This window comes from Porites lutea, chromosome 12, assembly GCF_958299795.1.
Source record: "Porites lutea chromosome 12, jaPorLute2.1, whole genome shotgun sequence".
NCBI classification, from domain to species: Eukaryota; Metazoa; Cnidaria; class Anthozoa; order Scleractinia; family Poritidae; genus Porites; species Porites lutea.
Genome location: NC_133212.1, coordinates 20,862,138 through 20,886,571, shown reverse-complemented (window position 1 = coordinate 20,886,571; position 24,434 = coordinate 20,862,138). Strand labels below are relative to the sequence as shown.

Here is a 24,434-nt window from a genome sequence, read left to right as displayed (position 1 = left end):
AAAGGTGTGCAAACACGTTGCATTCCTCACGAGAGGTGAGGACTGGCTCAATGTTAATCGACCTGGGAAGAACACGCTGGTTCTGATAAAAGTTTTGAGAATATAACCCTATGCCTTGATCAACTACCGCTTAAAATTCAATTCACAAAGGAAAAGAGAACACTGAAAACCCTGGTTCTGAGTCGAGAAGCGAACACGCTACCTCAATGTAAATCGAGCTGCGAAGAAAAAGCTGGTTCTGACAAAAATTTGAGCGTAAAACCCTATTCCTTGACCAGCTGCTGCTTTAAAAACAATTTATAAAGCAAACCAGAGTACTAATTGCCCTTTCAAACTAGAAATCGCATTAAAGCTTGCTCACCTGTTAGTTCCTCTCGAACAGACAACGAACAGCTGCTCAGAGAATCATCCAATTTCGGACCACGAGTTGCAAATATAACACAATAACGTCACTACCAAAATATGGGGTCTTACTTACACCCAAATATGGTCAAAAATGCACATTTTAGAGGGTTACGCAGAATTTGAGAGTTTTTGCCTACATTACCCGGCGTTATAATTCTGCCGCCGAGGCAACCTCGCTTCTTAGATCGGTTGCCTTGTTGGCAATTACCGAGTGTTTTGATACTGTTTTGCATGTTACGCCAGACTTTTTATAAGAATAGGCCATTTGTAGTTTGACATCATTTTACTAGTACGACCAGAATCCTTTAGGGGTTTTCTTTCTTCTGCAAATTAGGGCTTTTACTATTTACTGTGAAACTCACAAAACCGTGAACACCAGAAATATTTATGAAATGTTGTTGTTTTGCGAGAAGCTAGCCAATAAGGAGCGAGATAACTAAACCGCAAACAGCAACGGTAATTAGTTTGTGGTTATAAGGTTTGCTTGCGTATCGTGAACTTTGTTGTAATTGGTCAGTACACAATCAACATTCCTGAAATTTTTCAGGTGTTCACGGTTTTCTGAGTCTGACAGTAAACCTCAATGTCATTACAAAATTTAAATATGAAAGGAAAAACGAAAAGGATTCTGGTCGTAGTAGTAAAACGACGCCATCGTGCAAATGACCTACTTCATAAATATAGAAATAAACTTCGCTTACGTCCATCCGTCTAGTTTGTCCGTCCGTCCCTTCGTCCGCCCTACGAGTTCGTCCTCCCATCCGTTCAATCCAACCGTTCATCCAATCCATCCATCCAGTCAGTCCGTCCTTCCGTCCGGTTAAACCTATCCGGTCCTTCCCGTCAGGCCGTCCATCTAGTCCATCCAGTCCGTTTGTACACTCTGCCTAGTCCGTCTGACTGTTCGTCCGTCCGTGCACACGTCCGTCCGACCTTCCATCTGTGTGTTCGTTTGTTTAGTTTGTCCGTCTATCCATCCAATTCATCCGTCCATCCAATCAATCCGTCCGTCTGTCCGTTTGACCAATCCATTCATCCAGTCCGTCTAACCATCCGTCTGTCCGTCCGTCTAATCCGTCCGTTCGTCTGTCTAATTTGTCTGTCCGGAGGACTTAAACAAATCAGAAACGGAGACATTTTTAAATGAATTATAAATTTATTAACTTACAATAAAACAATTGGAGTTATCATACTTTGTAAATTTAGGATTTAGATAAGCTACTAGTTTCTCTGCAGGCCTAAAGCTACGGTCAAACGGACAACAAAAACGTGCGACTGCCTTTGCAACATTGCCGCAAAACGACTTGAGAAGCTATATTGCGCGTTTTACCACCTACGTTCAAACCTGTTTGTTTTGCAACAAATCAGGTTGTTGCAAGTTGTGAAAATACTGACTTATGATTGGATAAAATGACGCGGAAGTCGCGCTATAGATGTGAGTTACGTCACTTGTTTCAAAACAAGCTTTCGTTGGGCCCGTTAAACGCACAAAATGTACAGATTTTGTTGCAAAAAGTAGAACTACTCATTACTTTCTGCAACAACATTTTGCAACCTGCAACAGCCTGACGTTTGATTCGTGGGTGGTAAAACGCGCAACATCACTACTCAACTTGTTTTTCAGCAATGTCACAAAACAAGCTGCGCATTTTACCATACTTTAACAGAAATGCCGTTCACACGATTTACAGTCTATATACGACACAAAGCAAAAAAAAAAAAGCAATGGGAAAAGAAGCAAAAATAATAGGTTGAACGGTGTCTTCTTGTGTTGCCTTGATGGCTAAGCCTCTTTGGTGTCACGGAACAGCAGTTCACCTCTAACAAGAAACCAAAAACAAAATGATAAATATAAACTGAAAGACCATTTTAAAAATTTTCCACCACGGAAAGTTCTTTCGATGGTCTGTCTTTAGATTGTGTGGTGAAAAATGTTTGATTTTAACGACCGGATTAATTCTAGCCGTACTAGGCTCTAAAACTGTGTTCACAGTATAACGTTTGCGCTGCCACGATAATCATACAGCACAGAGCTTCTGTTCACACAAAAGAACGGTTGTGGCAGCGCGATTTCAGCGACGGCACGAGAGTGGAGCGTCACATATCGGATAGGTTTTGTGCCATATTTTAGTGCATTGTGAACACGTATTCGGTTTCCTCGCGGAAGTAAGAGTTCGCTTGCTTTTGACAAAGTAAATGAGTTGGAGTAATCGCGATAGAGATTAAAAGAACACATATTCACTTTTTAAGCCACGTTTTCGTGGCCTTCGCCGTCGTGCTATCTTAAACTCCCCATTGGATATATGTGTGTGAACGACTTTGGGGCTGCCCGCCCTGGGCCGCTTCTGTCCATACTATACCAGATAGCATCCCCGGGGGAGAGCTTTTCGTGGCGCCACGAAAAGTTATCCGGTATAGTTTAAACATAGCCTAAGATGGTACGGTCTTCGCGAAAACAAGGCGCACGTGGCCTGCGATTTTTTTTTCGCATCTGTATTCACAATCTCTGCACATTACAATTTTTGAGCCTGGAACAGGCTAGATCAAGGGCCTGTTTACATGGAGGTGGGGGACCCCAGGTAGGTGAGGTAACCTGCCTGTCCATATAATCTCTCGTTTTAAGTTGATCACGTGTACATGATAGGTGGGGTGACCCGCCGCATGCTACCTCACCTATCTAGGGTCCCCCACCTCCATGTAAACAAGCCCTTATCCCTGTTGGGTAATAAGCTTGTGAATTTTAATGCCCATGGGTTTTCATCCAATTATAATCAAAGAAGAGAAATATGTTAAAACTGACATATCATCATATTTACCCATCCTACAAAAGATTTTCTGCTCCTTCTAGAGGTTCCGTGCCAGCTCTGCAAATCAAAAATACCTAACATGTAATTAAATAAAACAACACCCGCTTTGTATAGGTAATAGCATGATTTGTAGTTATATTTGGCATAAATACCACGAGTGATATTTCAAAATTGTTATACGTAATTCCACGAGCCGTCAGGCAAGTGAAATTTGAGACAATTTTGAAATATTGCGAGTGGTAATTCTGCCAAATATCACGTACAAATCGCGCTATTATTTGTTTATACTACTACCCGCAAAAGGTTTGTATTTTCACATGTAGGTATTTCAAATTAAGCAGAAATACCACTGCTCTAAGCCAATCAAATTACAGAAATTTCTAATGTAGTAGTATAAAAAAATAATGGTACATAAAACGGCAATGGGCTGCCCCTGTGGGTGGAGCTCCCTTACCCCCGTATAAAACTTTGCCGGGCCAGGGAAACTGACTTAAGTATATTCATTTTAAGATTACTTACTTCTGGTATGTCATTTGCTGAATCTCCAAGTTTTTATTTGATCTCTTTCTGTCATAGAACAAGCAAGAAAAAAAAAACGATAGCATTGTCATGGCTGCATATACAGCCCGGGGGTGGGGGGAGTGGGGGAGGGGGGGGGGGGTACTCAGGATTTCAAGTGACAGGGATGATCGAATGGGGGCAAAAATCAAAACCCACGAAAATCCATAGGGCTTCAAACAAAATGCAGAGAAAGACCTGGACCAAAATTTCACCCCTCAGAAATCCCATGTTATAACCAATTGAACGAAATAGGTTCAAACGAAAGCCAAAATTCCAACTGTTTTTCTGGAAAGCGAAAGTAAAAAAGTAGCACAAAAATTTCCTGTTTTCGCCTTTACACTAGAGAGTGTTATTGTTGACAACGAGTGCGATTTCGACAATCGTTATTGATTTGAAGTCGATTTTTGCGCCTGTCATGTAAGGGAATACTTCGAAATCAAATCGAAAATGTTGCTCCTGATTCTTTAAAAATCTCTCTCTCGCCACCTCAACTTTTCGATCAAAACTCGCCGTAAAAACGACTTGAGCATGTGCAGCTGCGAAGAACCGATGCGCTCAATCGGCAAACTCGCTGTCAACGCTTACATTCTCTATTTATCTTCAGCGCACCGCCATTTTGAATTTTTTGACGTTTTCCTGCTGCTTTCGCTCCTTACGAAAGAAAGTCGATTCCTCTTCAGTCTTAAATTTTCAGTTTCCATTTAACGACATCTGTTGCAGGTTGTCTTAAAAAATGTGTAATGGCGTTTCTAGTGAGGCGCGATCCTACCTTTTCCAGTAGAAGAATCCAACCAATAATATAAGGGCGACCAAAACGAACACAACCACTGGCGCGACGATTGCCGAAACCTTGGAATCTGCAAAGTGTTCACAAAACACTCTTCAGGAGAAAATAAGGGACGCTTATTATTTTATTTAAATGAAGTCTAACCTAGACCACGGTTTAGGAATTCTTTGGACCTCCAGATCCCTTCCTTAGTGAGTGATTTAAAGAAGACAAATGCTTTTCTAGTCTACGCCATGTGCTATCACAGGGGCGGATCCAGGATTTCTTTTAGGAGGGGGTGCACTCGTCTCTTGCTCTTGACTTCAACACCAATAAACCAATATTTTTTTTTTGGAGGAATACCAGTTGTATTAGAAAACCGCAGGTAATCTCGGGGGGGGGGGGGGTGCGCACCCCCTGCACCCTCCCCCTAGATCCGCCCCTGTATCATGAAACTGTTCACGATAAATGGGTTTACGTAAAAGCGTTCAGCAAACTGAAAATGGCTCAGAACGCGGTTTGTAAATATCACTGGCTGGACTCCGTTTAAATAACTGGCCGAAAAAATCTACTGAAGGCAATGCTTGTACAATTTTTTTTTGGGGGGGGGGGGTGGGAATAAGGTGCATTATGGGAAATGCAGAAGTGGCGTATTGGTTTAACAAATTTAAATGAGAAGGCAAAAAAAAAAATTCTGATAGTTGTTGTCCGATGCCTTCATCATGAAAATGGCCTATTAGTATAGGTAATAGCATGATTTGTAGTTATATTTGGCACAAACACCACGAGTGATATTTCGAAATTGTTAGACATAATTTCAAGAGCAGTTAGGCGAGTGAAATTTGAGACAATTTTGAAATGTCACAAGTGATATTTATGCCAAATATCACGTACAAATCATGCTATTATTTGTTTCTACTCCTACCAGCAAAAGGTTTGTAATTTTGACATGTAGGTATTTCAGATTAAGCTGAAATACCACTGCTCTAAGCCAATCAAATTGCAGAAATTTCTCATGTAGTAGTATATATATAGTAACGATAACGTTCATTATAATAATAATGGTATATGGAAATAAATCGCTGCAAGTTTTTGGAAAACTACCGAGGTCCTTAACTTTCGCGCTAAGAAAAAGTAGCTATGCAAAGCTATACTTCAAAAGAACTCAACGAACTGAAATCCAGCCATAATGCTTGAAGACGTCAAAGACTCGGGACAAAAGAGGAGCAATAGTGGAACAGTGATGGTGGAACAGAGTGGTGCAACTGTCAAACAGTGTTGGCGAAAAAGAGGGACAATGATGGTAGAACAGTGTAAAGGAACAGTAGAACAGTAATAGTGGAACAGTGATGGTGGAACAGTGTAGTGCTACAATGGAACAGTGGGACAGTGATGGTGGAACAGTGTAGTGGTACAGTGGAACATTGTTAATAAAACAAGGAAGTGGAACAGTGAAAAAGTGATGGTGGAACAGTGGCACAGTGTTAGTGGAACAGTGATAGTGGAAAAGTGGAAATATGTTGGTATAAGAGTGTTGCTAGAACAGTGGAACAGTGTTGGTGGAACAGTGCGGTGGAACAGTGAAGTGGAACAGTGCTGGTGGAAGAGCGTGGTGGAACAGAGGAACAGTGTTGGTAGAACAATGGAACAGTGTTGGTGGAACAGTGTAGTGGAACAGTGGAACAGTCATGGACGAACAATGTGGTGGAACAGTGGAACAGTCTTGGTGGAACACTCATAGTGGAAAAGTGAAACAGCGATAGTGGAGCAGTGTGGTGGAACAGTGATGATGGAACAGTGAAAGTGGAACAGTGGGGTAGAAAAGTGGAACAGTGTTGGTTCAACAGTGAAACAGAGATGGTGGAACCGTGGAACAGTGATAGTGGAAAAGTGTGGTGGAAAAGAGGAACAGTGTGGGTGGAACAGTGTGGTGGAACAGTTTTAGTGGAACAGTGGAACAGTGATGCTGGAACAATGTTGGTGGAACTCTAAGGTGGAACAGTGGAACAGTGTTGGTGGAACAGTGTGGTGGAACAGTGGAACAGTGTTGGAGGAACAGTGTGGTGGAAGAGTGGAACAGTGTTGGAGGAATAGGGGAACAGTGTTGGTGGAACAGTGGAACAGTGATGGTGAAACAGTGTAGGTGGAACAGTCATAGTAGAACAGCAAAACAGTGTTTGTGGAACAGTGTGGTGGAACAGTGGAACAGTGTTGATGGAACAGTGTGGTGGAACACTGTTGGTGGAACAGTGGAACAGTGAAAGTGGAACAGTGATGCTGGAAAAGTGTAGGAGGAACAGTGATGGTAGAACAGTGACGGGAAACAGTGGAAGAGTGTTGGTAGAACATTGGAACAGTGATGGAGGAACACTGTAGTGGAACAGTGGAAAAGTGTTGGTGAAACACTCATAGTGGAAGAGTGAAACAGCGATGGTGGAACAATGTGGTGGAACAGTGGAACAGTGTTGGTGAAACACTCATAGTGGAAGAGTGAAACAGCGATGGCGGAACAATGTGGTGGAACAGTGGAACAGTGTTGGTGGAACACTCATAGTGGAACAAGTAAAAAGGCGATGGTGGAATAGTGTGGTGGAACAGTGGAATAGTGATGGTGGAACAGTCATAGTGGAACAGTGTGGTGGAAAAGTGAAACAGTGTTGGTGGAACAGTGTGGTGGAACAGTGTAGGTGGAACAGTGATGGTAGAACAGTGAGGGGGAACAGTGGAACAGTGTTGGTAGAACAGTGTTGTGGAACAGGGGAAGAGTGTTGGTAGAACAGTGGAACAGTGATGGAGGAACAATGTGGTGGAAAAGTGGAGCAGTGTTGGGACACTCATAGTGGAACAGTGAAACAGCGATGGTGGAACAATTTGGTGGAACAGTGCAATTGTGATAGTGGAACAGTCATAGTGGAACCGTGTGGTAGAAAAGTGGAACAGTGTTGGTTGAACAGTGTGGTGGAACAGTGTGGTGGAACAGTTAAACAGTGATGCTGGAACAGTGTAGGTGGAAAAGTGTTGGGGGAAAACTGAGGTGGAAGAGTGGAAGAGTGTTAATGGCACAGTGTGGTGGATCAGTGGAACAGTGTTGGTGGAATAGTGGAACAGTGTTGGAGGAACAGTGGAACAGTGATGGTACAACAGTGTAGGTGGAACAGTGATAATGGAACAGTGAGGTGGAACAGTAAAACAGTGTTTGTGGAACAGTGTGGCTGAACAGTGGAACAGTGTTGGTGGAACAGTGTGGTGGAACAGTGTAGGTGGAACAGTGATGGTAGAACAGTGAGGGGGAACAGTGGAACAGTGTTGGTAGAACAGTGTTGTGGAACAGGGGAAGAGTGTTGGTAGAAAAGTGGAACAGTGATGGAGGAACAATGTGGTGGAAAAGTGGAACAGTGAAACAGCGATGGTGGAACAATTTGGTGGAACAGTGCAATTGTGATAGTGGAACAGTGATAGTGGAACCGTGTGGTAGAAAAGTGGAACAGTGTTGGTTGAACAGTGTGGTGGAACAGTGAAACAGTGTTGGTGGAACAGTGTGATAGTGGAACAGTGTGGTGGAACAGTGAAACAGTGTTGGTGGAATAGTGGAACAGTATTGGTGGCACAGTGTGGTGCAACAGTGGAACAGTGTTGGTGGAATAGTGGAACAGTGTTTGTTTAACACTGGAACAGTGGAACAGTGATAGTGGAGCAGGGTGGTGGATCAGTGGAACAGTGTAGGTGGAACAGTGATAGTGGAACAGTTTGGTGGAATAGTAAAACAGTGTTTGTAGAACGGTGTGGTGGAACAGTGGAACAGTGAAAGTGCAACAGTGTTGTCGAACAGTGTTGGTGGAACAGTGGAACAGTGAAAGTGGAACATTGTGGTGGAACAGTGGAACAGTGATGGTGGAACAGGGTTGGTGGAACAGTGATGGTAGAACAGTGAGGTGGGACAGTGGAACAGTGACGTGGAAGAGTGGAATAGTGGAACAGTGTTGGTGGCACAGTGTGGTGCAACAGCGGAACAGTGTTGGTGGAATAGTGGAACAGTGTTTGTTTAACAGTGGAACAGTGGAACAGTGATAGTGGAGCAGGGTGGTGGATCAGTGGAACAGTGTTGGTGGAACAGTGTTGTGGAACAGTGTGATGGAACAGGGTTGGTGGAACAGTGATGGTAGAACAGTGAGGTGCAACAGTGGAACAGGGTTGGAGGAACAGTGATGGTGGAATAGTGGAACAGTGAAGGTGGAACAGTGTGGTGGAACAGTAGAACAGTGTTGGGGGAATAGTGGAACAGTGAAAGTGGAATAGTGTGGTGGAACAGTGGAATAGTGTCTGTTGAACAGTGTTGTGCAACAGTGGAACAGTGTTGGTGGAATAGTGGGGTGGAACAGTGGAACAGTGTTGGTGGAATAGTGGAACAGTGTTGGTGGAACAGTGGAACAGTGATGGTGGAACAGTGGAACAGGGGAACAGTGTGGTGGAATAGTGGAACAGTGTTGGTGGAACAGTGGAACAGTGATGGTGGAACAGTGGAACAGTGGTCGTGGAACGGTGGAACAGTGTTCGTGGAACAGTGGAACAGTGTTTGTGGAACAGTGTTATGGAACAGTGCTGGTGGAACAGTGGAGCAGTGGAACAGTGAAAGTGGAACAGTGTGGTGGAACAATGAAATAGTGATGGTGGAACAGTGTGGTGGAACAGTGGAACAGTGTTGTTGGAACAGTGGAACAGTGATGGTGGAACAATGGAAGAGTGATGGTGAAAAAGTGTGGTGAACAGTTGAACAGTGTGGGTGGAACGATGGAACAGTGTTGGTGGAACAGTGAGAGTGGAACAGTGGAACAATGACGGTGGTACAGTGGAACAATGTTGGCGGTTTAGTGGAACAGTGATGGTGGAACAGTGTGGTGGAACACTGAGGTGGAACAGTGGAGTAGTGTTGTTGGAACCGGGATGGTGGATTGGTTATGGTGGAACAGTGTGGTGGAACAGTGGAACAGTGTTGTTGGAACAGTGGAATAGTGATGGTGGAAGAGTGTGGTGATAGGGTGGAACAGTGATGGCTGAACATTGGTGGTGGAACAGTGATGGTGAATGAGGGATTGGCCTTTGGAAAAGGCCAATTTTGCTGTTGGGTTAAATCCACGTTTCTGTTATCTAGAGTTATCTAGAAAGTCTTGAAAGGCTTCCACAGATACATTTTCTTGGTCTGTTTTGCATAAAAACAAAAGTTGAGGAAAACTACATGCAGCTTGCAATTCAGCATCCAGGCACTTTCGGGGAAACTAAAGAAAACCATCTCGCCATTAAAAAGTCATTTAGCCGCAACGCAAAGCTATGCTTCAAAAGAACTCAACGAACCAAACCAAACTACTTGAAGACGTCAAAGACTCAAATAGAAGAGCAAAAAACCACAGAAAATCAATCATCAGGAATTAAAATTGAAAACACACCGGCTTTATATATTTAACGACAAACAACGTTTCCTAAGTTCAATCAAAACAGAGAATCTTCCCGCATTATAATCCATTCTCTTTGGCTAGAAAGAAAAGAAACAGAGCGAGCGGATTTTTAATAAGGGAGCCGTAAAAAGTCCTGACAACAAAGCCAAACTAAAGAGTATTTTCACTGAAGTGTTTTTTAATCCAGTTTTTTGGTTACCTTTTCTCCGTTGCGACGCAGATCTTCCTTGTTTTCCTTCCGGTTTTTCGTTTCCAGTGGAACTAATTTTTTCACTCGATTTTGTCTTTGTAGTTTGTTCCGTTGGCGGTGCAGTCGTAGTTGAAGAAGGAACTACATAAAAACAGAGTATAAACAATTCCCTTAGAGGTTTGTTAAATGCATCATCATCATCATCATCACCATACTGAATAATAATAATAATAATAATAATAATAATAATAATAATAATAATAATAATACGGTAAGTTGAGTCTGCCTGATATTTTTGGAAGCGCACAGTTTGCCAGCCATCGTTGGTGCTGCCCATATCTGGGGAAATTTTTATGTCTCTAAGCTGCGCGTGGGATTGCCGCTGAACTGGAGAGGATCACACCATAATAATAATAATTACTTTATTTAACCTTAGCAGTATTTATAGCACCATTTTGGCATCGGGAGAAAGCGTAACCCCCTTCACTAAACATAACAATGCTAACTTTTCCAGTGAAAACTGGTAAAATGAAGCTTTCCGGGAAGTTTTTATTTTGAGAAGACGCGGAAAAACTTCAAGTCAAATCTCGTAAGCGTAGTCGTCCTCGAATATAAAGGTCTCTAGTTAAACGAAGAGATAAGGGAACAGGGTGCCCAATAGGGTTCTCCAATCCCGTAATCTCGACCCAAAATTTCGTGCAATTCCGTAATCCCGAGGGTTATTTCGAGCATTCTAACTTGCGCGCATACTTTCAATTCCGAGTCTTGCCTGATTTTGCTTTAAAATCCTGAATCCCGAGCTTCAAATAAGGGAAATCCCGGATCCCGATGGACCTATTGGGGACCCTCAAGATTGACTAGTTCAGAAGTTTAGGCTACGGTGACTTCAAAGTTTTGACTTGATTCAGGCAGAGTCTCTCTTCTTCTCTTTACACAGGAAGGCAAAAGAATACTCTGCTAAAAAATATTTTGCATGGAAATTTTCTGCTTACTAACCTGGACATCCATATATCTCCAGTCTCATTGATATCTGATTGTGCCACTCCACTGGTAAGATACGGATTAGACGTGCTGTGATTGGTGGGGCTAACACGTTATACACCACGGTATCGCTGTCGTAATTTGCGTAAAATACCTTTAGAACAAAGATGAAAGAGAACAGTTGGGTTATTCCTGTTTAGCAGACATTTTAAGGGATTCAGGGTGAGGTTCTAAAGAGCCTTCGAAAAAGGGTGCAAATAATATAACTATTGTCCCACAAGTATAAACCTCCCTTCGACTTCTTTAGCGAAGAAAAACAAAATAATTGCCTTTCGGGCAGGAGGAAAAGCCAACTAATGATTTACCTGCACCCGAACCACATAGAACGATATCGCTCAAGATGCCATTTAACCCTTTAAGCCCTAAGAGCAAAATTTGAATTCTCATTTGTTGTCCCTATTCATTTCATACAGAAGTAGTGGGGAGGAGTTGATAAAATATCACGCAAATTCTTCTTGTGTGATCATATCCGTAATTCTTATGATCACTCTGTTTTACAAAGCATTGATATTACAAGGAGAAATTTGATGCTGATCAATCTAAGGGCGTAAAGGGTTAAATTACTTGAAGATTTTTCCCCACATGAGTCTTTCGCCCAAAGGGCCATTGCCTTCCGTGCGAGAGGTGTTGTGATCATGTGACCTCTTCGCTCCAGCCTTTAGTAGTTTATCGAAGTCCTAATACCGGTAGGTTAAAAAGGTATACGCCGCTGGAAAGGGTGGGGTTTTCAAGCACTCTAGTCTAGTACAGGAAATAGAAATCAGAGGGATTTAGTTTGGTATCATTTATAGAAAATAAAGAGGAAAAGTCTGACGTCACGTTATCTTGGTTGCAAAATTTTTGGATCACAACAATAGCAAGCTCATATAACCTACGACGACAGCGACGCCAAAGAGAACAGAAAGAGAGCAATAGATTTATATTAGCAAAACAACTTCTTTGCACGTGCATCAGGCTTTTATGTACATTTCTCAGCCGTTGTTGCACAGTTGTTCCATGAAACTTCCTAACTTCACGCGCCCGCTTTATGGATAACCATCTCCTTCTTGCATGCTACAGTCAACTCCCTTTATAGCGGACGCTACAGGGACCTCGAGTTAGTGTCCAAATTAGCGAGAGTCCGTAATAGCGAGAGTTTATTCAAGTCAAATGTCTGTAATTTGTTTATGCCGGGGATTTAGCTGCTGTCCATATAATCGGGGTGTCCATTTAAGCGGGGTGTCCGCAAGGCGAGAGATGGCTGTACTTAGAATTGACCGACCTAGCTGGATAGTTAAGATTAAAAGTGAAATTCAAATGACGACGGTAATGGTGTAGCCGCTCAGTTCTGACAAATAAAAAACACCCTAACTCTAGCAGGAAAGGTTTCCAAGGCCCCAGCAGCACTCTCGGACGGAGTATTCCCCGTGCTTGCAATGCTTTTTTACGATTTCAGAGCAAGTAGAAGAAAAGCTCCATGTAATCAAACAAACATACTTTTGCTGAACTGTTGACTGACTTCTTGACAAAAGTGAAGTTTATTCCAAGGTCTTCACGGTACTGCAGTCGGTACTTGACCACCCACGCATCACCTGCATTCTTTCCTTGCGTGGCCACCCTAGTGACTCTGGTGGAACCACCAAGATCCACTTGAATCCACTGGCCAAAGTCATTGTAAAGAGCAGACCATCCTCCTTGCTTGAGGCCATCTTCTTTTAACTGTAATCTTGCCAGTGCTGCCCTATTGTTGTCATCCAGCTGTGAAGACGCGGTGATGTGAGCATCTGGGATTTCATCATTTTCAATGCCAAGGGCACTGACGCATCCTAGGATGATTTAAAAATGCCAAGAACTGAGGACTTCGAAAACATATATCTGAATATAATTCGAAGAGCAATTTCAATGAACTTGGTCGGATTTTTAAATTTTCAATTTTGGTGAAGTTTGGATGTTAAGTCGCAGTTGCCCTTCGCATAGGCTGGTATAAAACAAACTGGCTTCAAAAAACTTACTTTTGTGATTTTGTAGCATACGGAGTAAGCATTATTCAAAGTAACTCCCCTAAAGCAGTCATTATACTCCCTCGTCCCTCTTCCTGCTTTTTCCTCACAATCCCATCAAGTATGACGTTTCATTAAACGGTACGTAAAAAATTGAATATGCAATTGACAAAAGATGTGGAAAAAGTAAAGAGTTTAATCGATTTTTTTAGGACTCACTAAAGCGTAATCGTCTCCCTAAGACTGCATTGCCGGCCCTACCCCTTTTTTCTTGGTGTTTTTCCGTTAAGACCTTTTTCGTTCGCAAACTATTGAGCATTGTTTCATTATTTCCCCAGTTTCTCCCAATCCCCGTCCATTTAGAAGTACCACCTCCAGCCCTTTCCAGTCCCGCCTCCGACCACCCCTCGCTACCCCTATTTTCCTGGGTTCTCAACCTTATGTCCTCCCCCACATCGAGGTTCCAATCGTCCCTAAACAGCAACAAAAACACTGTAGAAAAAAATCATAATGTGCCACTGTGGAAACGAGAGCCCCGTGTTTATCAGCACTATTCTATAAAGCCCATCCACGTGACTTCAGGGTAACCATGTTAATGCCCCCAAACAACAAAACGGCGAACACGGGAGAACAGGGAAAACAAGGAAAACAAGGACAAGGGGCAAGAGTGACAACAGGGACGACAAGGACAACAAGGAAAACAAGGAAAGCAGAAAAACAAGGACAACAGGCACAATAGGGACAACATGGACAACAGGGGGCAGACAGGGCAATAGGAACAACAAAGGCAACAGCCAAAAGGGAGACAAAAGGGACAAGACAGACAAGAGCGGTAACAGGAGCAACAAGGACAATAAGGACAACGGGCACAAAAAAGGCAAAAGGGAACACAGACAACACTGGCGACAACAAAAACAGTTAAAACAGCGATAACAGCGAAAAAGCGAAAACAGTGACAAGCGTGACAACAGAGAAAGCAGTAAAAAAAAGCGACAACAACAACAACAGTGATAACAGAGCCAACAGTGACAGCAGTGACAAGAGAGAAAAAAGCGTCAACAGTTCCAAAAGTGAAAACAGAGACAACAGCAACAACAGTGGCAACAATGAGAACAGCGACAGAAGCGACAACGATGACAATGGTGATAATGGTGGTAACAGCAAGAACAGTAAAAACAGCAACGACGGTGGCAGCAGCGACAATGGTGACAACAGCGACAACAGTGACAACAGAGACAACAGCGACAACACTAACAACAGTGACAAAAGTGAGAACGGTGACAACACTGAAAACAGTGACAATGCTTACAACAGTGATAACAGTGACAACAGTAAGAACAGCGAAAATAGTGACAACGGTGACAACAGTGAGAACAGCGACAACGGTAACAACGGTGACAGCAGTAACAACAGCGAGAACAGTAAAAAAGGTGACAACAGTGACAACAGTGATAACCGTGACAACAGAAAGAAGAGTGAAAACAGTGACAACAGTGAAAGGGGTAACAACAGTGACAACAGGAAAAACAGTGACAACAGTGACAAAAGGTGACAAAACTGACAACGGTGACAACGGTGACAACAGCGACCAGAGTGACGACGGTGACAACAGTGATAACAGTGACAACAGTAAGAACAGTGACAACGGTGACAACAGTGACAACAGTGAAAACGGTGACAACAGTGACACAGTGACAACAATGACAACGGTGACAACGGTGAGAACAGTGACAACAGTGACAAAGGAGACACCAGTGACAACAGTGACAACAATGACAACAGTAACAATGGTGACAGCAGCGCCAACACTGACAATGATGACAAGAGTGACAAGAGTGACAATGGATGACAACGGTGACAACAGTGACAACGATGACAAAAGTGACAACAGTGACAATGATGACAACAGTGACAACGTTGACAACAATGACAACAGTGACAATTGCGAGAAAAGCGACAACAGTGACAACGGTGACAACACTGACAACAGTGACAACATTGACAATGGTGACAACAGTGACAACGGTGACAATAGTGACGACAGTGACAGCAGTGACAACAGTGGCAACAGTGACAACAGTGAGAACAGTGACAACGATGACAACAGTGACGACAGTGACATCGGTGACAACAGTGACAACAGCGAGAACAGCGACAACAGTGACAACGGCGACAACACTGACAACGGTGACAACAGTGACAACACCTGACAACAGTGACAAAAGTGACAACAGTGACAACAGTGAAAATGGTGACAACAATGAAAACAGTGACAAGAGTGACAAAAGCGACAACAGTGACAACAGTGACAACAGTGACAACGGTGACAACAGTGACAATGGTGACAACAGTGACAACAGTGACAACAATGACAAGAGTTACAATGGTGACAACAGCGCCAACACTGACAACGGTGACAACAGGGACAATGGGTGACAACAGTGACAACAGTGACAACAGTGACAACGGTGACAAAAGTGACAGCAGTGACATGATGACAACAGTGACAATGGTGCAACAATGACAACAGTGAGAATGGTGACAAAAGCGAGAAAAGTGACAACGGTGACAACACTGATGATAGTGACAACAGTGACAACGGTGACAATGGTGACAAATGTGACAACGGTAACAATGGTGACAACAGTGAAAACGGTGACAATGGTGACAACAGCAACAAAACTGACAACGGTGACAACAGTGACAACAGTGACAACGGTGACAACAGTGACAACGATGACGACAATGGTGAGAATAGTGACAGCAGCCACAACAGTGACAACAGTGACAACGGTGACAACAGTGACAACAGTGACAACACCGACAACAGTGACAACCGTGACAATGGTGATAACAGTGACAACCGTGAGAACGACGACAACAGTGACAACGGTGACAGTAGTGACAACAGCAACAACTGTGACAATAGTGACAACAGTGACAATAGTGACAACAGGGACAACAGCAACAATAGCGACAATGGTGATAACAGCGACAACAGTGACAATGGTGACAACAGCGACAACAGTGACAACAGTGACAACAGTGACAACGGTGACAACAGTGACAATGGTGACAACAGTGATAACAGTGACAACATCAACAACGGTGACAACAGTGATCACAGTGAGAACAGTGATAACAGAGACATCGTTGACAACAGTGACAACAACGTCAACAGCAACAACAGTGACAATAGTAAACACAGTGACAACATTGATAACAGAGAGAACAGTTCCAACAGCGACAACAGCGGCACCAGAGATAACCGTGGCAACAGCAACCTCAGTGACAACTGTGAAAACAGGGACAACAGTGAAAAAACGAAAATAGTGACAATAGTGACAGTAGGGAGTACAGCGACAACAGCGTCAGCAACGATTAAAGTTACAACAGTGACAGTAGCGACAACAGTGAGGACAGAGAGAACAGAAAAAATGGTGACAACAGCAACAACTGGAACAATAGTGACTACAGCAACAAAATGAGCCAACAGCGACAACAGTGACAACAGCAACAATAGTGACAACAATGACAACAGTAACAACAGTATCAATAAGGACAACAGTGACAACAATGATGACAGCGACAATAGTGTCAAGAGCTAGAATAGCGACAGCAGGAACAACAGTGATATCGACCTTCTTTTCCCCCTTAAATTTCGCATTTCTTTTGTTTTAAATTTTTCTTAGGTATTATAGTCGTCCCAAAACAAATTGTAGAGCAATGTTTGGAAGCCAAAGAACTTTTAAAGGGCGTTTTTACAGACCTGGCCTGTCTCTATGGATATTTATTGAAAAAAGGGTTTACAGAAAAGTTCAGCACGCAAAAGACCTTCATGGAAAACAAAATGACCGCCGTTGGATTGTTTTGGAATACAAACATGACCACCCTGACGACAGGAGAAATCGATTTAATATGAGATATGTGGAAATGGCGAATTTATAACAACCGCTCCTCCTTAACTTACTCAAATTACCTGGACAACCATACAGCTCTATCCTCGTAGATATACGACTGTTCCAAGCTATAGGCAATACACGAACAAACATTGTAGTGACTGGTGGACTGAGTGCATTATACACAACAGTATCACTGTCATCGTTTCCAGTAAAAACCTGTAATAAGCAATGAAACAGTGAAACCTTAAACCCTAACCCTAAGAGCAAATAAGCGGCCAACAAGTCTCTCACTTCAATGCTTGGTTAAATATGTTTGGCCTAGTCCTGAAAAAACTGTTCACAATTTAGTCATTGTTTGCCAGGTATGTTGCCATAGAAAACGGGTTATGACTTCACACAGGGTCTAATCAAAACATATTGGACGATCGAGGTAGCTTAGCTTGTTGTAAATGAGAACTGATTTAAAAACATCTGGTTGCCTTTAAAAGTATTTTACATAATACGTGTGTGAAGATACCTTAGCTGACTTGTCTCCATGTTCTTTGTAAAACTGGAAGTTCATTCCATCATCACTGTACTGTAACTTGTAATTGGTCACCCACTCATTGGACCCAGTCCTACCCTGAGTCGCTACACGTGTTACTGTGGTGTAACCTCCAAGGTCCACCTGTAGCCACTGGTGGAGATCGTTTTTAAGGGCACTCCACCCACCCCCTCCAGGTAGGTTTTGATCTTCTTTCAGGTGTAGCCTGGCCTTGCTTGGAGAGCTATTGTCATCAGACATTGAAGATGCACTGATCTGAGCATCTGATATTTGTTTGTTTTCCATACCAAGTGGTGCTATACAACCTGTATGGTGAGATAGTACAGTTTATAATAAAACTTCATCTTCTGGGCCGGTATGTTTGAAGGGATCGAATCTGATATAGCCCAAAAGAATATAAAGTCATAGCTCAAGGAAACCTCTCCGTACGTGCGTTACGTAAAACACTTTTAATGAATGTGACCACGTGAAACTAAAACACATCAAGTCGTATTTTGAACGGTCATACCAAAAATCCATACGTTGTTTCTTTATTCTGTCTGGAAGTGGAAAATTTAATGAAAAATGTATTAAAAAGTTTAATTTGTGATCCAATCATCTATCCATTTATCCATTAGGAGATGAACAATCATAGAGGAACTATTAGCTGTGGTTACACGAGACAACTTAACCATAATAATAGGGAGCTTAAGCGACGACGACGGCGACGGAGAGGGCAGCCAGAACAGCGAAAAAGCAATAGGTGTAATATGAGCAAAACAGCAACTTTGCACATGCATCACGCTTTTTTGTACATTTCTTTGCCGTCGGCACAACTACGAAGTGGAACTGCCTTATTTCATGTTTTTGTGGAGGACGTTAAGGCAAGACGACGAATTTTTTTCTTTCTCTGAATTTGCATACAGCTGTCTTAGAATTTAACCCCAGAAAATTTACCAATATTTGATAACTTGAACGCGATGGAATATTAGCGCGGTGAGGATTGAAACAGTTAGTGCGAAATCACTTTATATTAATGACGTTTTAGCAACCGTCGTGGTTACTCCTTTGGCAAATGTAAGGCTAACTTGGCGTGAAAATTTGACTGAAGTACGTTTAATCCAAGGTAGACTACAAAGGATTATTTCTTTTCCGCGAGCAAACCAGCAAATAAGCGCTCCATAGGGTGCTAGCCACGGTTATTGTGACATGCCAATTCAAGTTAATCATTACCGCTCACACCGCATTGTAGCTTACATACAACTCTGAGAAAATTATTTGTAAGTGTATCACACCTGGGCAGCCGTAGATCTCTACTCTCATTGATATGTGATTATGCCACTCTATTGGAATAAAGCGAATGTAGCGTGCTCTGATCGGCTGACTTAATGTGTTTGTAAAAACGCTGTTACTGTCTTTATTGCCTTCAAACACCTAAAAGGGGAAAACAAGCCTACTAGTTTTCACTTTCTCATTTCAAGTAAATCCCGGCTAATCATGACAAACTGAATGACCAACGGTCACTCCAACTGTTTTCGGCGACGAGTTGGAATTAGACACCATCGCTATTTTTTCGCGGTCAGTGTAAAACGCAGACTGCGGACCAGGGGTAAAATGCAGCCTGAGTGTAAAATGCAGACTGCAGACTGAGAGTAAAATGCGGGCTGGGTGAAAAATGCAGAATAAAGACTGTAGACGTTTTTAAACATTTGTGCTCCTTCTTCTCCAAATCGGTGAAATAGCCAGCCGGTATCAGTTACACACTCGATTCCGAGTCGAAGTGCATTGCACATTCGCCAGAAGTTTCAATGAACATCCGAACAGCTTAAGTCTGCGTACCTTGATTTGCAACACTTTCATAGAAGGTTATCCAAATTTCCTGCAGAACACCTTTTTTTGTTGTTGGAATGATTTATTCCCTTTTTTATCGCCATAATTCTTCCTGTTCAGTATTTTGGGTCAGCAGCTTTCATTTCAGCGTAAACATCGTGGTGTTGTACCAATTGACGGTCCCTGGTCACGTATGTCGAAAACTTCGCATCTAAAGTTGAAGTGTGAAGTCTCTCGGACGGAAAAAACGGTTCAAGAGTGCGACTATGTTTTCGGGTCGTCGACGACGTTCCAGAGAAGAAAGGAATGGATTTGTGAAAGCAGATGTCGTAAAGTAAGTGTTCGTTTACGTGTGTTTGCGGGATTTTTTTACACTTACACCCTTCCACGACTACAGTTTATGCTTGGTCTGCATTGTACCCCAGCCTGCGTTTTACTCTTAGTCTGCAGTCTGCATTTCACACTCAGTCTGCATTTTACCCCTGGTCCGCAGTCTGCAGTCTGCAGTCCGCAGTCTGCGTTTTACACTGACCGATTTTTTCGTAAGATCATCGAGATCAAGCGCCCCGCGTTACGGGCGGCCATCTTGGTTTCAAATGTTTCGAGTTTAGCCTAGAGATGAGTGTCAAATCTACTTAGGGGTCGGAGGACGGTTTGGGAGGAGTCCTCCCTCCCCCCATCGTTACAAACCTCGACCCTGCCCCCGCTTCGGAAAATATGAAACCAAGATGGCCGATCTTACGAAAAAATAGGGTACTGCGAACAGCGTAAGTTACGATTAACAGTAAACCAATCGACCTCCCTCTGGCTCTGATGGATAATATCATACTTCCTACCGCTTTACGGCTTTCGAGATTACTTATTCCAACCCCGGAGAAAAATATCACGTTAAATGCATTCAAGCATTTTAACGTATATTATATGTAACGAACCAACAAATATTACACCCCCACTTCTGGAGTCAATGTTGTTTGCCTCTTTAGATGCACATACACCTGTTGACTATGTAATGTTTCCTTCAGTGGCTTTGTCAAAGATTGCAGTTACGGTTAACGACAAAACCCACAAATCGTCACAAATCTAACGAACACGACTGAGCTTTGTGTATACTTACCATTGCTGAGCTGTTTTCCCTCAGCTTATAATACATGAAGATATTTCCTGCACGGCTATATTTCAATCTGTAATGTGTCACCCATTCGTTTCGTCCATTCCCTCCTTGGGTCGCTACACGTGTTACAGTTGTGTAACCACCAAGTTCTATCTGAAGCCACTGATAAAAGTCATCTTTAAGAGCCGACCACCCTCCCCCCGCCCTGGAATCAGCTGTCAGATGCAGCCTTGCTTGCAAAGCGGTGTGTTTGTTGTCAAGTGACGATGAAGCGGTTATCCTGGAATCATGGATCGCTCCATTTTCCATACCAAGCGGTGTCGTACAGCCTATATTTGTTTTAGAGGCAGAAACATCAAAAAAGCTTAACACCCTCACTAATTAGGCATGGTTTAGTCCCTTTCTGTACAAAACCCAAATAAGCAAGATCCAGCCGCTCTCTCAAACTCCCGGGCTACTCAACAAACTTTTATACGCGGAGGCTCCCCAAGCAATGTGTTCGTTATCACGTGATAACGAGGCGGCTATCCATGAATAAGGGATCGTTCTATTTTCCATATCAGGCGGTGTCGTACAACCTAGATTTGTTTTGTTTTGGATTAGCTTTCCCCGGATACTCTTTTCTACAAATCCTAAGTAACGTAGACCAATCAGCCCTTTCGAACTGCAGAGTGAATTATAGCTTATGACTTTCTAATCGTCAAGGAACTGGGACGTTGCAGGTTTTCTATAAGCAAAGTAAGCAGGGCCGTAGCTGGGTTTTTTGTCACAAGGGAAGGGGGGGGGGCATTATCGTGACTGCCGAAGGCACGAGCCTTGTAGAGGGGGGGGGGGGGGGTCTGTATCCTCCCCGATGAAAATTGAAAACAAATGCAAGTCACTACAATCAAAATAACTGAGTCTAAAGATAACAAATCCATTTACAGACTTGATAAGTTCGGCTCAACAGTTCCGGGGGGCAGCTGCCCCCTTCCTCCCCGCTAGCTACGGCTCTGGTAAGCAGATAGTGGACCGGTAGTGATGCAAGATCAATGCCCAACGAAAGTGACACACTCCAACAACACGTGCACAGCCATGTCTCCTGGTGGCAGCCACAGACAGCTGTTTCGTTCAGTGAGAACGCATCAGTATAGCTTTCATGTATGGACGGCCCCATTCACAAGAAGCCAGATATTTTTTAAACCCCCCTTTTTTACACGAATCGGCCTTCCTTCCACACGAAATTAGCAAATCCGCTAACCGTAAACGAAATCTGAAACCCCTCCACAATGTATTTTTGTCTTGGATTCGACGGATTTGCAAATTCGTGTAGCCGATGGAAACCGGATGTTATCGAATTTCGATCGAATTACCTAGGTATGCGGTTTCAGCGATCCTCTATTCGTGTGGACAATGCCTGAAGCTTGAATCACTAAAAAGTCGTAGATCTTCATCGTGATGGAAATGCGGTAGTGTAACTTAAGCGGTTAGGTTCGAATGGAGTGTGTTGCAATCAGAACCGGATCCATTGTAAGTAGCAACTACTGTAGACAGTATTACTGTGCAAGTAAGCGAACAATGTAAGTTTGAATACCTGTACAACCGTAGATCTCCATCCTCATGGATATGTGTCCACGCCACTCCATCGGTTTGATTCGAATGAAGCGCGTTGTAATGGGTGGATTCAAGATGTTGTAAGCAATGGTGTTACGATCTTTATTTGCTGGGAAAACCTGCAGTGATTCAGTGAAAACAATTTCAGGCACGTAGTTGTGTCTTCGATAATACTTTTAAGTACAAGCAGAATATGCTAAATGTAAGAAAAGTTGTCAACAAGAATTCTGTTGGTCGTTAGAAAGGTCATACTATCTTCCTACTTTGGCACATAAATTTATCGCTATAAAGAAATATGTAGATTTAGCCAAGGCTAAAAGCGATGCTCTCGGGGAACTTTTAAGAGAAAGTCTTTCTGAAGTAAAAGTTTTCTGAGCCTGAGATCACTTGAATACCATAACTGGTAGGTGGAGAACTTAAAAAGAAAACTTCACCTCAACGAGTTGCACATTTGAACCCGCGATACAGTCATGTGACACTAGTCAGCGCATACCTTATTTTAATAGCTGTCGATTGATCACAACATGGATGCCCAGTATGAAGTTAAACACAATTTGTATATACCTTGGATTTTTAAGCTAGCAAGTAAGACATTCCACCTCCGCTAACATGATGGGCCGGACGAACGTACCTACGGACTGACGTACGGACGTACGTACAGATAATGTTGTCAGAACCAAAATTTCTTGGATACATAGATGACTAAAGTTTCGTACCTATGGTGCGCCAAAGCAAGCGACAGCTCTGCTATAAGTGGGATAAGATACAGTCAAGCCAGTTGTAAGGTGCCACCCTCTCTGAGGAGACCCAAGTGATCGCTTAATAGAGTTTTAACTTATAGGGATTTACTAACCATTTTGTCCTCAGAGAGTGACTACGTAGTAGTAGGCGGTTAAGTAAAGGTTCGACCGTATTCACGCGCGCAATAGCAGTATTTCCAAAAGGTTGAATAATCACATCTTCTCAGAAAATGAGGCACCTTTATAAGTGAAAATGGCGGGTACTTAGGTCTCTTCAAGTGAAAGGTGACCACGGAACCGACGATGCACTTATGTTCTGCTTAAGGAGAACGTAAATCCGCATTTTCGCCAGGATTAGCCAGTACTTCTTCAAACTGTTTTCAAAGGAGGTAACAGCTGTAAGAGCGACATCTGACGTTTTTGAGCGACGCACGTCAAGCGGAAGTGGAGTTTTTGCATTCTTAGAAGGTGGTTTTTGCTCAAAGTCTTGGGCAAATCGTCTGTATAAGCGTAAAGATACTTAACAATGAAAACCTGCTGGCGTCAAGGCATACTGAAAGGGAAAAGGCCTCACTTCTGATTGACATGCGGCGCTCAAAGACGTTGTTGCTTCAACTCCCTATTTACATACCTTTGCTGAAGTCTGATGTGGCTCTTTGTAGAACTGGAAGATCACCCCATCATCACTGTATTGCAATCTGTACTTAGTTACCCATTGATCGTGGTCACTTCTCCCTTGTGTTGCAACACGAGTTAATGTAGTGTAACCACCAAGGTTTATCTCAAGCCATTGGTTAAGATCATTTGAACGAGATGACCAGGCTCCTGTTTGTCTGGTCTTATGATTAAATTGCATGTGCAACCTGGCCCGTGATGCACCATGATTGTTATCCCACTGAGAAGAAGCACTTATCTGGACGTCAGTTATTGCTCCACTGTCCATGCCGAGGGGGGCTACGCAACCTATATTAACAATACATAAAATTAAAAAGCTTCTGAACATTAGATCTGCAGGTAAGGCTTCAACAGTTGTTAGAGCCACTCAGGCAGATTAACATTTAACATTTACTGGTAATCTTTTTTATACGGCCCAGGGCCAACACAGATACTGAAATAAAATATATCCCATCTTACGTGATGAAAAAGATGATTCCAAAGTGTGCGTTTTTTCGTTCTAGTTGAGTGTCGTAATTTTGCAAACATGAAACACATTAACTAACCCGAATTACTATCTGTGAAGTTAAAATATTTAATTTTCAATTAATATTTCGTAAGAGCACCTGGACAACCGTACACCTCCGTTCTTAAAGATATGTGATTGTGCCAAGCAAGAGGCAACAGCCGAATGAACTGAGCTGTGATTGGTGGAATAAGAGTGTGGTATACAACAGTGTCACTGTCTTGATTTCCTTCAAAGACCTACAAAGCAAACAATGGTTTTAAGAACTATTTCAGATCGCACAAGTAGGGAGCCTTTAGCTAGCCTGACTAATAGAAATTATATTACGTTTAAGTTACAGCTGGCTTTTTTAAAAC

General features: G+C 42.8%; 1 protein-coding gene across 2 annotated transcripts in view; it reads right to left on the bottom strand.

Moving 5' to 3' along the window:
* Positions 1-1,525: 1,525 nt before the first annotated feature.
* The window catches only part of LOC140953526 (uncharacterized), a 50,754-nt gene continuing 27,845 nt past the window's right edge, over positions 1,526-24,434 (bottom strand). For both annotated transcript variants that reach the window (XM_073402934.1, XM_073402933.1), the window contains 14 exons: positions 24,179-24,317; positions 23,530-23,861; positions 22,139-22,277; positions 20,569-20,894; positions 18,920-19,058; positions 17,619-17,950; positions 17,179-17,317; positions 12,697-13,025; positions 11,176-11,314; positions 10,189-10,320; positions 4,543-4,630; positions 3,732-3,779; positions 3,222-3,269; positions 1,526-2,225 (listed from right to left, as the gene is read on the bottom strand). In XM_073402934.1, the coding sequence (XP_073259035.1) occupies positions 3,227-3,269; positions 3,732-3,779; positions 4,543-4,630; positions 10,189-10,320; positions 11,176-11,314; positions 12,697-13,025; positions 17,179-17,317; positions 17,619-17,950; positions 18,920-19,058; positions 20,569-20,894; positions 22,139-22,277; positions 23,530-23,861; positions 24,179-24,317 (2,325 nt within the window). In that variant the 3' untranslated portion in view covers positions 1,526-2,225; positions 3,222-3,226. The remainder of the gene's footprint in view (positions 2,226-3,221; positions 3,270-3,731; positions 3,780-4,542; positions 4,631-10,188; positions 10,321-11,175; positions 11,315-12,696; positions 13,026-17,178; positions 17,318-17,618; positions 17,951-18,919; positions 19,059-20,568; positions 20,895-22,138; positions 22,278-23,529; positions 23,862-24,178; positions 24,318-24,434) is intronic.